The sequence below is a fragment of the Salvia hispanica genome, chromosome 5 (assembly GCF_029641045.1).
Source record: "Salvia hispanica isolate PSC_SH4W2 chromosome 5, Shi_PSC_v1, whole genome shotgun sequence".
NCBI classification, from domain to species: domain Eukaryota; kingdom Viridiplantae; phylum Streptophyta; class Magnoliopsida; order Lamiales; family Lamiaceae; genus Salvia; species Salvia hispanica.
Window position 1 is genome coordinate 45,913,554 of NC_142696.1, and position 15,192 is coordinate 45,928,745.

Genomic DNA, 15,192 nt, shown 5'->3' on the forward strand with positions numbered 1-15,192 from the left:
CAGAATCTCCGAACCCTAGATAGGGGGTGATTCTTACAGAACTCACAATATTAGAGGAGATCTTTCATGCCGGGCAAGAGAATCAGGAGGAACTCCTTGAACCACTCCTCTTCCTCAACAGGACGCCGCCGCCTCTTCACCCGCGGAGTTTCAGGTACCACAGTGGAGTCAAGACTCTCATAACCCGGCGTATCAGGGACGATAAGCTCCGAATCGAGCATGGTCTCCGGCGTATCAGGGACGATAAGCTCTGAATCGAGTATAGCTTCCAGATCTGGGGTTTCAAGGAACATAGAGGGCTGAGAATCGGTCCACGGAGGGACTTCCACCATCGGAGTTTCAGGAACTACAATGGACATCGAATCGGCCGAATCTAGCCCATAGATGGGGGATAGGGTTTCAGAGGGTACATAATCCATTTAGGCTAGAGTGGGGAAGAGGAGGAGGCGGCGATTGGGAGGAGGAAGAGGAGGCGGCGTGGAATTAGGGTTTCTACAACAGAGCGAATTTTGGTGAGCGAGAGAGAGAGAGAGAGTTGTGTTGATTTTAGTGATAGATAGAGTGAGAGAATTTTGGTGAGCGAGAGAGAGATGGAGAAATTGTTGATTTTAGGGATAGATAGAGTGAGAGAGATAAGTTAATTTTGGGGGAGGGGGTGTTTTTTAATGGCAATACAGTAAATTATTGAGAAGGGGGAGGGTGATTAAATTGTCAAAATATAGTAAGTAGAACCGGGACTCCTATTGCCGGACGGACAAAAACGGAAAAACGGGACTTCTATTGCTGGACGGAGGGAGTATCATTCTTCTTCCCTTTGGTCATCTTTCACTTTGTTTCTTTATTTCAATATTAGATTTAATTTTTTACAATATTAAAATTTAAATTTCAGTTTTTAAATATTAATAAATTTTTATTTATAAAAGTTATTAAATAACAAAAATTAATAGCATAATCAATATTTGATAATGTCTAATATTTAATCAATAAGATATGACAATGCCTTAGTTTTAATCAATATTTAATAGCTTTAATCATAAATAGATTACATAATATGATTTATTCTAAAATAAATATGCATCTAATGTAAGACTAATATAATTTTTGTATATTAATTTGAAAACAATAAAAATTACTAGAAAATTTCAACAAAAATACTCCTATATAAAATTTTAAGTCAACTTCATAATATTCTATCACAAGCAATTATAACAACCGAACGGAGGCTAAATAGAATAGCTCTTATTTTTCCATCATGATTAATATTATTTTTTGTACTTCTTCAATTCAGCTGAATATTATATTAAAGAGTGAACTACAAAAATAGTCCCTGGACTATGCGTTTATCTCGCCAATGAACCCTGAACTTTAAAAATATCCCTAGACAACCCTGGACTAAGCGTTTATTTCGAAAATAGTCCTTTTTCACTGTTTCGTGACGAAAATACCCTTTTGGAGGGTTTTGGGGGGTTTGGGCAATTTAGTCTTTTTACATTTTAAATCTGATATTATTTCACTGATGTACTAAATTTGATATTATTTCAAAATTATCATTCTTCTTCCCTTTTGTCATCCTTCACTTTGTTTCTTTATTTCAATATTAGATTAAATTTTATAAAATTAAATTTTAAATTTTGATTTTTAAATATCAATAAATTTTTTTAATTATTAAAATTATTATTAAATACAAATTGATAGTTTTAATCAATATTTGATAGTGTCTAATATCTAATCAATAAGGTACGATGACGCCTTAGTTTTAATCAATGTTTAATAGTTTTAATCATAAATAGATCATATTACACGATTTATTACGAAATAAATATGCATCTAATGTATAGAAGAATTTGACTAAAAATATTATGATGTTGACTAAAAATTTGATACTACTAAAAATTTGATATAGGAGATTTTTGTTGAAATTTTCTAGTTAATTTTGATTGTTTTCAAATTAATAAACGAAAATTATATTAGTCATGCATTAGAAGCATATTTATTTCGGAATAAATCGTGTTATATGATCTATTTATGATTAAACTAAGGTGTCGTCGTACCTTATTGATTAAATATTAGACACTATCAAATATTGATTAAAACTATTAATTTGTTATTTAATAGTAATTTTAATAATTAAAAAAATTTATTGATATTTAAAAATTGAAATTTAAAATTTAATTTTAAAAATTAAATCTAATATTGAAATAAAGAAACAAAGTGAAGGATGACAAAAGGGAAGAGGAATGATAATTTTCAAATAATATCAGATTTAGTATATCACTGAAATAATATCAGATTTAAAATGTAAAAACACCAAATTGCCCAAACCCCCCAAAACCCTCCAAGTAGGGTATTTTCATCACGAAACAGTGAAAAAAGACCATTTTTTATATAAACGATTAGTCCAGGGTTGTCTGGTGATATTTTTAAAGTCCAGGGTTCATTGGCGAGATAAACGCATAGTCCAGGAACTATTTTTGTAGTTCACTTTATATTAAATAACAAAAATTAATAGTTTTAATCAATATTTATAGTGTCCATGAATTAATAGTTTTAATTTAAAAAATTTATTGATATTTAAAAATTAAAATTTAAAATTTAAAATTTAAAATTTAATTTTATAAATTAAATCTAATATTGAAATAAAGAAACAAAGTGAAGGATGACAAAAGGGAAGAAGAATGATAATTTTGAAATAAAATCAGATAATTTAGTACATAACTGAAATAATATCAGATTTAAAATATGAAAAGTGTAAAAAGACCAAATTGTCCAAACCTCCCAAAACCCTTCAAAAGGGTATTTTCATCTCAAAACAGTGCAAAAGGACCATTTTTTATATTAATCCTTAGTCCAGAAATTGCTGGTGATATTTTTAAAATATAGGGACCATTTATAAGATAACCTCATAGTCCAGACAACATTTTTATAGTTCACTCAAATATTTATAAGTTACTATTAAAATGATTTGGAAACAAAGTTGATTGTTATCTTATTCTTTAGATTATTTTAATAAAAATGTCTAGTGCATAAATGAATATCATATGGTTCACAATCTTTTGACACTAAAGGTATATTCTTTTCAAACTCTCGCCACTGACAATATGATACTCTCTTCGTACCATAGAAATAGGTAATATTTTTTTTTCGTCCGTTCCATATAAATAGTCACATATCTATTTATAGCAACTTTTTTCTCATTTTTTTTTTTTACTTTTTCATTTATAAGCTCACCTTCCACTATACAATTTCAACTATTTTTTCTTCTTCTCTCTTACTTTATCAATTAAATATTAAAACTTGTGTCAACCCCAAATGACTTATTTCTGGAACGAAGGGAATATATTTTATTAAAGTATACCGTATGAGTCCACCTCTAAGTAAAAATAAAGACAAAGATACCTTATATAGTTGGATTAGAAACAGAGAGAGTGTGAGATTAATTTTTAAAATATTTTACTAGTAAATTACATAAGTATAATAATGTCAGTCTGGATGAAGTGGTGCCATGCATGCTTACAGTTAGGGCTGTCAAACCGGGTATCCGCGGATACCCGATCCGAAATTTTCGGGTACCCGATCCCGAAATTCCCATAATTCAATATCCGATAGCTACAAACTTTTAGATTTACAATTTCATTGGTTATGGGGTTAAATTAAAATAATAATATTTAATTAGTTGGATGACTATACTAAAAATTTAAATACATTATGTGACTTTTTGTAATGACTACTAACATTTTATGTCTATTTATTCAATAAATTTTATTGCATAAATGAGTGGTGAGAAAATAGAAGAAATTTAATATTCCTCAAATACGTACCCAATATTTTTAAAAATGTATGGTGAAGAATGTACAAAATTTATCTTTTTAGTTTTAATTTAGCTATAATTATGTAGCTTTATGATAGAATGAATTATCTTTCCTAAATGTGCAGTTATTAAACTTAGAAACTTGATCTTCCCTAAATAGTTATAAGAGGGTAAATGTGTAATGTATAAACTATTGTGAGTGTAAAGTACCTAAAATGTCCTTGTATATTGTTAAGAAAAGTACTCCGTAATGAGTCATATAATTACGCAGCATGCATTGTGTATTTGATGGGCCGAATATTAAAATAGTTTTTCAATCAGAGCAAAAATAGTAAGAAATGGGCTTTATGTTTTTATGTTTTTGCGATGAGGCCTATGATGCACATACCCAATGGGCAGCAATTGCTGCACTTGGAGGACCATCCCTATCTGATCTTCCTAAATTTGCGTGAAATAATTTCATCGATTTATATAATTTTCTTTTTGTTATAAGATTAGTACTTAAGAATTATAATTTTCTCATCATGAAATGTCATACTCCCTGTCTTTATATAGAAGAGGCATTTTTTATGCACAAGATTTAAGAAAAAATTGTTTTAGATGAGTTAAACGAAAAGAAAATAAAGTAGAAAAGAAAAAAAGATAGGGAGATGAAAAGAAAGTAAAGTAAGAGAGAGTAAAATATTTTTTTGCCAAAAAAGGAAATGACTCAATTACGATAATCCAAAAAGGAAGACTACTCAGCTATAGAGGGACGGAGGGAGTATAGCTCTTCAACTCATCTCTGAAAGATATAGCCAAGAACGACAGTAGACATTGAAAGACAGAACAAGAAAGCTTTAGCCATTGAGAGAATTTTTCTGTTTCATTCCATAAGTGAGAACATTCTACATTACAGTATTTATACTACTAATCAGAAGCATCTAGAATGTCGTGACTAATTCCTTCACTAATTTAACAAACTCTGATAAACACAATACTAAGTAAACAGAATTCTGCTAAAGCTTGTTCTTTGTCATTCCTTTGACCACAATGTCTCTCCAAGTACAATGGTCCCATTGCTTGACTGTCGGCAGATCCCCAACCTTCATCAGATGTGGTCCAGCTTGTACTTCTTGCATCTTGGCCTCATTAGGTGTTCCGCACAACCTTAATGAATCATTTGTGTTATCCATTTCATGCAATTCAACGTTGCATGCTTTCTTGATTCGAGCCTCAGCTTGCTCTTCACAAGGTTCTCTAACACGCCCTCTCAATCCGAGTGAGGCAAGGGACACAACGCCTAATCTTTCCCGCAGTTTCACGAAGGATTGTTGGCTTAAGGGCTTTGTGAAGATGTCCGCAATTTGGTCTAGAGTTGGGACATGCCTTAGTTCTATTTCCTTAGCAAGAACCTTGTCTCTCACAAAATGAACATCAAGTTCAATGTGTTTAGTTCGTGCGTGAAGCACTGGGTTTGAAGCCAGTGCGATTGCACTTAGATTGTCCACCCAAATGACCGGGTCACACTTCCTTTGTACCTTCATTTCTCCCAACAATGAAGTCAACCAAGTCACTTCACAAGCCGCTTGTGCCAGGCTTCTATACTCTGCCTCAGTGCTTGAACGAGCCACCACATTCTGCTTCTTCACGCACCAAGAAATCAAGTTTCTTCCATAGAAAGTACACAAACCACTTGTCAATCTCCTGTCGTCAAGATCAGCAGCCCAGTCCGAGTCAGAGAAGGCTGATATCTCACCATTAGACTTGCGAATTTGAACACCAAAATCAATGGTTCCAGAGAGATACCTAAGTATCCTCTTCACAGCTCTCCAGTGTGTGTCTAATGGTGAAGCCATGTATTGGCTCACTTTATTGACAGCATAGTTTATGTCTGGTCTTGTTATGGATGCATACTGCAGCGCCCCCACAACACTTCTATACATCTTTGGATCAGATATTGGTTCACCCACATTCTTGCTCAGCTCACAGCTAGAAGACATAGGAGTAGGACAACCCTTACAACCCAACATATTGGCTTTCTTTAAGAGATCTTTGATGTACTTAGATTGACATAGGTGAAGGCCATTTTCAGTAGTTTTAATCACTTCAACTCCCAGAAACAAACTCACCTCCCCAAGATCTTTTAAAGAAAAATGAGAGTGCAGTTGAGAGATCACCTTTTGTATAGAAGCTTGGCAATTTCCTGTAATTAGCATATCATCTACGTAGATCAGTAGATATATGACCTCATTTCCTCTGTGTCTGAAGAACATAGAAGCATCAGCTCGTGACTGTGTGAAACCAATAGTAAGAAGAACTGAGTGAACAGTGTAGAACCAGGCTCTTGAAGCCTGTTTGAGCCCATAGATTGCCTTGTTGAGCTTGCAGACTAGATGTGGCCCCCCTTGCTCAAAACCAGGTAGCTGTTTCATGTAGATATCTTCCTTCAAATCCCCATTAAGAAAGACATTATTCACATCAAGATGTGTAACAGACCACCCAAGAGAAACAGCTAAACTGAGAATAACTCTGATAGTTGTAGGCTTGACAACCGGACTGAATGTTTCATTAAAATCAAATCCAGGTTGCTGTGAAAAACCCTGAGCAACAAGTCTTGCTTTGTGCCTAGCTATCTCTCCAGAAATGTGAAACTTGATCTTGAAGATCCAGGTGCAGCCTATCAGATTTTTACCCGGTGGAAGTGTGGTTTTTGAGAAGAGCAAGAAATTCAGATAACATTGCCGCCTTCCAAATTGGAACTAACAAAGCTTCTGATACAGACTTGGGAGTGAGGTATGGTGAGAGGTGTACAGTGAACACTTTTGGCCTGAATACACCAGCCTTGGATCTTGTGGTCATGGGATGAGTTGGTTGCTTGAGATCGGTGATAGTAGCAGGATCAGAGTCACTGGAGCTGGAGGATATAGGAGATGAGGTATGATGAGTTTGGGAGGAAGCAGGAGAAGATGGAGAAGCAGAACCAGAATTTGATGAAGAGTGGTGTGGCTGAAAGGTAGAAGAGGGTGGAAGGTTTGGAAAGTGTGAGGCAGGCATGTATGAAGTGGGGGAAAAATTGGAGTTTTTGGAGGAAAAGAGAATTTTTCTGTGTTTTTCTCATAAGAAAAGGACTTAAATGGGAAACTGAATTCATCGAAGAGGATATCTCTAGTGATGATCACCTTTCCATCCGGTTGGAGTGCCTTATATCCCTTATGACATGGGCTATATCCCAAAAAAGTGGCTTTGACTGATCTGAAATGTAGCTTATGCTTATTGTATGGTCGGGTAAAAGGATAGCACAAGCAACCAAAGACCCTTAGATAACTGTAGTCAGGTTTCTTGGAGTTTAGCTTTTCATAGGGAGAGAGGTTCATGATGACTTTAGATGGCATCAAATTTATCAGATAAACAGCAGTGATGAATGCATCATCCCAAAATTTTTGAGGCAAAGAAGCCTGAGCCAACAAAGCCAATCCTGTCTCAACTATATGTCTATACTTTCTCTCAGCTAGGCCATTCTGTTGTGGTGTGTAGGGACAGGATACTCTATGGAAAATACCACATGTTTTCAACAATGAAGTCAAGCCTTGAAACTCACCTCCCCAATCTGACTGAAGAGTTTTAATCTTACTTTCTCAGTCATAGCCTTAAACTCCTTAAAGGCTGAGTGAACATCATTTTTATGCTTTAAGAGATAAATCCATGTATATCTTGAAAAGTGACCAACAAAAGATACATAATAGGAAAAGCCATTTCTTGAAAGAACAGGGGATGGACCCTATAAATCACTATGAATCAACTCCAGAGGTGAATTTATGACAGAGGTAGATTGAGTATAAGGGAGTCTGTGTGACTTTGAAATGCAGCATGGTTCACAAAGAGGAGTTTTCATTGACACAAATGGAATTTTACAGCTATTTAAAGCAATTTTAACAACATCTAGAGTAGGATGACCTAGCCTATTGTGCCACAAAGCAACATCTAGGCCAGTGGAACAATTTGAACTACTACTAGAGTTGGAAATATCTAAGCTGCTGCTGGGGTTGGAAGGATCCAGACTGACAGAGTGAACAACAGGAACGGCTTGGCTTGAATGAAAATTGGAGCTGGAGCTTCTCTTGATTGGGGAATGGTCAACTAGGAAGTGATATAATCCTTTCTCAAGAGTTCCCTTGAGCACGATTTGCTGGGTGCCCAGATCCTTGACAAAACAAAAGTCAGGGTGAAATTCAAAGAAAACCGAATTGTCTCTAGCAAATTTAGACACACTAAGAAGATTTTTGGTGATGTTAGGAACATGCAAAAGGTTTTTTAGATGAAGCTTTCTGGAACAAGTAGTTGATTGTGGACTAAAAGCAGATTCCCCAATATTAGAAGTAGAAACAGAAGATCCATCTCCAAGAACTAAAGATTTACCTCCTGTATATTCTGAGCTAATGTTCAAGTTGCTCAGATCATTGGAGATGTGATGAGTTGCTCCTGAGTCCGGATACCAGCTTGTGGAAGGCCCAGCATCATAGTTAAACTCTGACTGGTTTCCAATAGAGAAAGAGGCAGTAGGTGATCTTGGAACAAATTGCACCATGTGAGCTGAGGGATTGAAATACCCTTGCTGCTGTTGTTGAGGTGCACTTCCTCTGAACTGGACCTGAGGAGAAGTGAAGTTCTGCTCAAACCTATGCCAACATTTTGCTGCAGAATGGCCAGGCTTCTCACAGAGCTGACACACTATTTTATTTCCTCCTCTTCCAAAGCCTCTGCCACCTCGGCCTCCCCTTTGATTCCTTGATCCACCTCTTCCTCCTCCAGTATCAAATTTGTTGGAGTAAATGGGTGGAAAATCTCTTTTCTGCACAGCTTGCTGCACCAGATTCAGTGTGGGTTGTGACCCTTCAATGCTTGTTGCATTTCCTCTGGTGTTTTCCATCCTTGCTTCAAAGCTCAGCAGGAAAGAGCTCACATCTCCTAGGCTCCACGGATCTGATCTGGAGGTGACAGCACACACAGCTGGGTCAAGAATAATATTCTTGACTCAGACCTCCCAAGATGTAGAGAATCTGTTCTCCATCTGATATCCTGCACCCAACTGAACCCAGGAGATCAAAGTAAGTTCTCATTTTGCTGAGATATTCACTCATTTTGAGTGAGTCTTTCTTCAAGCTCTGCAATTGTTGTCTCTACTGCATCACTTTGGCAGTTGAGCGGCTGGCAAAATTCGTTTCAAGAGCACACCATATGTCCCTTGCTGATCTGAGTCCCACCACAAGAGTGAGAGCTCCTTCAGACAGTGATGAGAGCAGCCATCCTGCTACCCTTCTATCCTGTCTTTGCCATGCCAAAAATGCCGGATTCATCACCAAAGTCCCTTCTTCTGCATCCGGAACCATCTGAGGTGGAGCTGTAGCTTCACCAGTAAGAAATCCTTCAAGGCCGTAGCCATAGACAGCAACATCAACTTGCTGTTGCCACATGAGAAAATTCCCATCAGTTAGTTTCACTGATATGGGTGGCAGCTGTGAGAAAAGAGAAACAGCTCCATAAGGAACCGCATTAGGGTCTGCCATTTCCCAAGGTAAAAGGTGAGAAAAAAAGGAAAACAAACAGAAATGGGGTAGGAGAGACAGGATCATGAAGATCCCGCTCTGATACCATGAAAGATATAGCCAAGAACGACAGTAGACATTGAAAGACTGAACAAGAAAGCTTTAGCCATTGAGAGAATTTTTCTGTTTCATTCCATAAGTGAGAACATTCTACATTACAGTATTTATACTACTAATCAGAAGCATCTAGAATGTCGTGACTAATTCCTTCACTAATTTAACAAACTCTGATAAACACAATACTAAGTAAACAGAATTCTGCTAAAGCTTGTTCTTTGTCATTCCTTTGACCACAATGTCTCTCCAAGTACAATGGTCCCATTGCTTGACTGTCGGCAGATCCCCAACCTTCATCAGATGTGGTCCAGCTTGTACTTCTTGCATCTTGGCCTCATTAGGTGTTCTGCACAACCTTAATGAATCATTTGTCTTATCCATTTCATGCAATTCAACGTTGCATGCTTTCTTGATTCGAGCCTCAGCTTGCTCTTCACAAGGTTCTCTAACAATCTCAATAATATGACATTCAATTCACATTACGTAGTAGATGAAGCTCATTTTAGTCGGCGAGACATTTCTTCTCCAACTATTATGTTGAAGATTCGAGTCATCGTACAAAGTACAAACATATAAGAACCATTGTTAATTCTATTGAAAGAAGAAAAAATATGAAATTAAGATGATGGGTCCCAAATGCATTTTTATTGATGAAACATAATCCAAACTTTTACAGCGCTGAACAAACAAATGTTCAATAATCACAAAGAAAATCCTTGATCAGGCAACATCAACAAGAGGGGTAGCAGCAGCAGCAGTTGTAGTCTGCAATAATGGCGCCATAGCATCGTAGATAATCTTTGCGGACAAGGAAGCGGCAGCCTCAGTTGGATGGAATGAATCCCAGAAATAGTATTCATCTCTGTTGCTGCAAGGCGTGCTTCCCTCAACACAGTGCCCTTGCGAATCCTCCGACAACTCGCAGCATGGTTTTCCGACCACCGTTATATTGCCGTACGACGGGTTGTCTGTGATTTCAGTGACGTACAGGAATTTGGCGCCGGGGAGGAGGTTCAACGTTTTTATTAATTTCTTGAGTTTCTCGTTGAAGATGTCCACGGCCGCGTTGCTCGTCTCCACGCACCCTGTCTCCGGGGAGACAGGGTACTTCGCTATCTGCTGCGGAACGCACCCTAATTTTCCGAGTCCGTTCACGGCTACTTTCCTCCCACCGTTCTTGTATAGCCTCTGGAATATTCAATCAGATCAATATTTTAATCACTTTTTCTTTTTATTTCTCTTACTTTATCAATTTTGCAATAAAACTCATGTAGTAGTATCCGTTACCACTTTTTCATTCTATCTCTTCTGTACTACTACCTCCGTCCCCCAAAATTTGCTACACTTTGACCCGACACGGGTTTTAAGAAATGTAATGGAAAGTGAGTTGAAAAAGTTGGTGGGATGTGGGTCCTACTTTTAAAGTATTAGTTTTATAATAAAATGTGAATAGGAATGAGTTAGTGGAATATGGGGTCCACTACCAAAAATGGTAAAAGTGAAGTGTATCAAATTTTCAGGGACGGACCGAAATGGTAATATGTATCAAATTTTCAGGGACGGGGGTAGTACTTTACTAGTTATGCATTAAAACCTGTGTTATTTCAAAAATAACAAATGGAGTATATATTTGTTGAAATGAGGAGAGAGAAAAGTGAACTGACAAGAAGGTGCTTAGAGTATTGTGCGATGGCGAGAGAAGCAAACTGTTTGGGAGAGTATTGAGTGGTGGAGGCGTAGTATTTGGGGAGATAGTTGCCAAGGTAGTCGTTGCTGCCCATTCCCACGTAGTATGTACAGTTGCTAAGATGTTGCAAGCTTAAGTTTCTGTCTCCAAACAATTCGGCCAATCTCGTAACTATGGCCTCATGATTCGACAGTTGTTCGCTCATAGTCAACACATCTCCCTTGCAAAACAAAACAATTACTACTAGACAAAAAGAGGCAAAGTAATTAAAAGCGAAAGGGAGAGAGGGAGTACGAAATGTTGCCCGGATTCATCAAGAATTCCGGCTCCACCCGAGCCAAAGTTGACACCTTTGATTATGTCCCAGTCCATAGCGTTGGCGTATGGGGGAACGGGTTCGTCTATCTCCAGTAGTTCGGCTGTTATTATCAACAATGATGACTTATTTCTAAAACGAGTGTTCCAATGAAAGTGACTAACTAATTCTAAAAATAAAAATATTATATTTAATACATAAAATAATATTGCATAAAATGAACGCATAAAGAAAAAGGATGGTTTAACAATAATGTACCGAGGAAATCTGCGGTATTTCGGCCATTGGTGAATCTACCGGTGGGGCCGGCCGGGAAATCAATGCCGTAAGGGGAGTAATTGGCCTTGGCCGTTGTGTTTAGGTAATTGTTGTTGCCGTTGTCGACCAATGAATCTCCAAAAATGAAGAAACACTGAACTTGTGATGCATTGACAACGCCACCAAATTGAAAAATTACAAGATTTAGTAGCAGAAAATAGCATACATTTCTCATTATAGAATGAGGCATGATGATGATTGTGTGTAGAAACATAGATGAGGGGACATCCTTAAATAGGCTACTGATGATTAGTTGAGTTATAAAGAGGTAGGTTCCCACGTGATCACGGTTTCCACATGCAAATAGTATTATATAAGAAGGAGAGGGAACTGTCCAATAAAGTTTATGTTCGCATGAATTGTGGTTGATAATGCAAGGGTTATTGTGTAATAGTATTTGAAATTGGGATAGAAATGTTTGGATGGTAATACCAAAATGTGAAATTGGGATAGAAATGTTTGGATGGCAATACCAAAATGGAAAGGGATATTGGCACCTAACATTATGGAACTTTCAAAAATTTGGATTTTTTGCACGAACTTTGAAATTGGTAAATAATATCACGAGCTTTATCCCGAGTTTGTTATTTCCCACCAATGAAAAAATTCCCGGAAATAATATCATGATATAGATTTTTTTCGTAATTTCTCAACAACAACTTCGAGAGTTTCAAGATTTTCTATATTTGAGAATAGTTTTTCTTGAAGAACACCCTCCAAATTTGTTCTTCAATCTATTAATATAGCTGGAATTTTTTCACCGGTGAAAAATAACAAACTCAGGGTATAGTTCGTGATATTATTTGTCAATTTCAAAGTTCGTGGAAAACACCCAATTTTTTTAAAGTTCCATTAAGAATTTGTTTTTGTTCCATGTGAAGTTTTATAATTTCTCGACATCATCAAATATACTAATATGCTAAGGTTCATAATTGAATTCTGTGTTGAGCACTTGAGCTACAATTACACACTTGTTGTCTCTAACTCTTATGTATCAAATTTACCGTAATTAATCTACAAATCTTCCATTATTTCCATTTTTAAATGGCTGGAAAATCATATTCGATCTCAAACAAAAAACAATAGTCAGTAAATATTATAGGTCCTGCTCATTAAAACAGCTATAGACAGAAACAAAAAACAGTACCATTCTCCCGCCCCCACCACGACCATTGATCACATGATACTTAAATAAACTACTCCTCCGTAGGGAACAAAATATTTATAAGTTGAATAGGGAACAAAGTTGATTGTTATCTTATTTATTAAATTACTTTAATAAAAATGTCTAGTGCATAAATGAATATCATATGGTTCAGGTTCATAATTCTTTGACGCTAAAAGTAAATTCTTTTCAAATTCTTGCCACTAACAGTAAGATATGTTCCTATAACGTATCAATCCACCTCTAATTTAGTTTGGACTGTTAGTAAAATTTGTAAAAAACTAATGCTAAATTTTGTGTGTTATTCTTAAATTTCAAGTTCGATGCAAAACCATTATATATTTAATTAATCATATATAAGCACATAGATAAAATAGTGGGTGGCTAAGCTGATGATTTAATTCGATAATGAATAAAGAGAAAGCATACACTAGCAATATTGAATCATGTCACAAAATAGATTTCGAATAAGAAATGCAATCACGGGTTCTGTAACTTTTGTCAGTGTGAGCTTGACTGTATTTTTCAATCTTTACTTTAATCATTGATCGAATTCAATTCCGCAAGATTTCAACTTTACATAAATTTTAATTTTAATTTAAATGTCGCACTCACATATAATGTGGATTTGTTTATGATCGGATCAATCTGCGTATAGTCAAATTATATATTAAAGCCAAAACCCAAATACGAGTTGTAAGAATATTTTCAATTCGAACTTGAACATGACTTGCATACGATACAAATCTGTAAGCAGAACAATTTTATTCATGCTAACAAGATATGAAATTGATATCGCGCGATAACCACATGATGATTACTTGAGAAAATTCATGCATATTGTGGAAGAGATATAACCCATCAGAGCGGGTGGCCACAAAGACAAGAAATGAAGGTGACACATGATAATGATAGTAATGCCAGTAGGTTATTCAAACCTGACCAAAACCCAATATGACCCAATTCATTATATTGTGTCCTTATTGAAATGACCAAATAAGAACACATATTTAATTGCTTGTCTTAATGGGATTTCTTCCTCTTTACATTGAGTTTATGTATCCTAAAGATCATTTTTCAAGTTTGGATAGACTAAGCTAAATACATAGATGTAGTCCACTTTTATATTTGGTAATTGTAAAAATTACTTACTCCTTTCGTCGCACAAAAGATGTTACACTTGTGAGGCGGCACAGGGTTTTAGGAGGTTCTTTTTAATGTGTTAAATGGGGAGAGAAAATATAACTTTTAAATTAGTGGAGAAAGAAATTTTCCAAACTAAAAAGGAAAGTATGACATCTATTACGGGACGGAAGAAGTACTATAAAGCTTGAACTTCTCACTCTGTCTCAAGATATCGTAAGATGAAGGCGAATGATGAGTGGCAGATCATTTGCATCTAAATTCTTGTTTTTTAATAATTTTAGATGAGTTTTTGTGGTATTACATTTTGTTAGGGGTGTGCATTCGGGTTTCGGTTCGGTTTTTCGCCCAAACCGAGTTAAAATTGAAACCGAATCGAACCGAAAAACCGAAAACCGAACTTAAAAAATCGAACTAAACCGAAAAAACCGAAACAAAAAACCGAAAAAAATTGTATATTTTAATATATCTAATTTATTTTATTTTATATATACTAATAGAATATAAATATATATAATATATATAATATTTATTATATAAAAATATATTAGAAGAATATATGTTATATATATGATATAATATACTAAATTAATAGGATAAAAATATATAATAATATATTTAAAATATAATTCGGTTTTTTAGTTTTTTTTTCGCCCAAACCGAACCGAACCGAAAAACTGAAATTTTTGTATTTTTAAAACCGAACCGAACCGAAAAACCGAAAAAAACGAACCGAATTTCAAAATTTCGGTTTGGTTCGGTTCGGATATTCGATTTTCGGTTATTTTGCTCACCCCTACATTTTGTATCTCTCAGTTTTCTTTATTAAAATATTTAATATATTTTTTTCTCTATTTTATTTCACTAAATAAATTCACCTAAAATTCTGCATCATCACTGAAAAAATGATGGAGTGAATAGTACTTAGTTTTAGCTTAAGTATTTTATATTATTAAGCATCTCCATCCATGCTCTTGCCAAAGAGCATCGAAGTGGACCCAAACCCACTTTTATTCATTTTTACTCCCTACTCTTTCACAAGAGCACAACACCCACATCTATGCTCTTCCGTAAGAGCATACTCAAGGGTCCCACCATTCCATTATCTAATTT

At 35.6% G+C, this 15,192-nt stretch overlaps 1 protein-coding gene across 1 annotated transcript; it reads right to left on the reverse strand.

The window, feature by feature from the left end:
• Positions 1 to 10,073: 10,073 nt before the first annotated feature.
• Positions 10,074 to 11,985, reverse strand: LOC125190587 (GDSL esterase/lipase At4g18970-like). The gene is made up of 4 exons (XM_048087917.2): positions 11,712 to 11,985; positions 11,432 to 11,556; positions 11,115 to 11,357; positions 10,074 to 10,638 (listed from the first exon to the last, which is right to left on the reverse strand). Exons 1-4 carry the CDS (start codon positions 11,983 to 11,985, stop codon positions 10,171 to 10,173), a joined length of 1,110 nt encoding a protein of 369 aa, XP_047943874.2. The 3' UTR covers positions 10,074 to 10,170.
• Between the last annotated feature and the right edge of the window lie 3,207 nt (positions 11,986 to 15,192).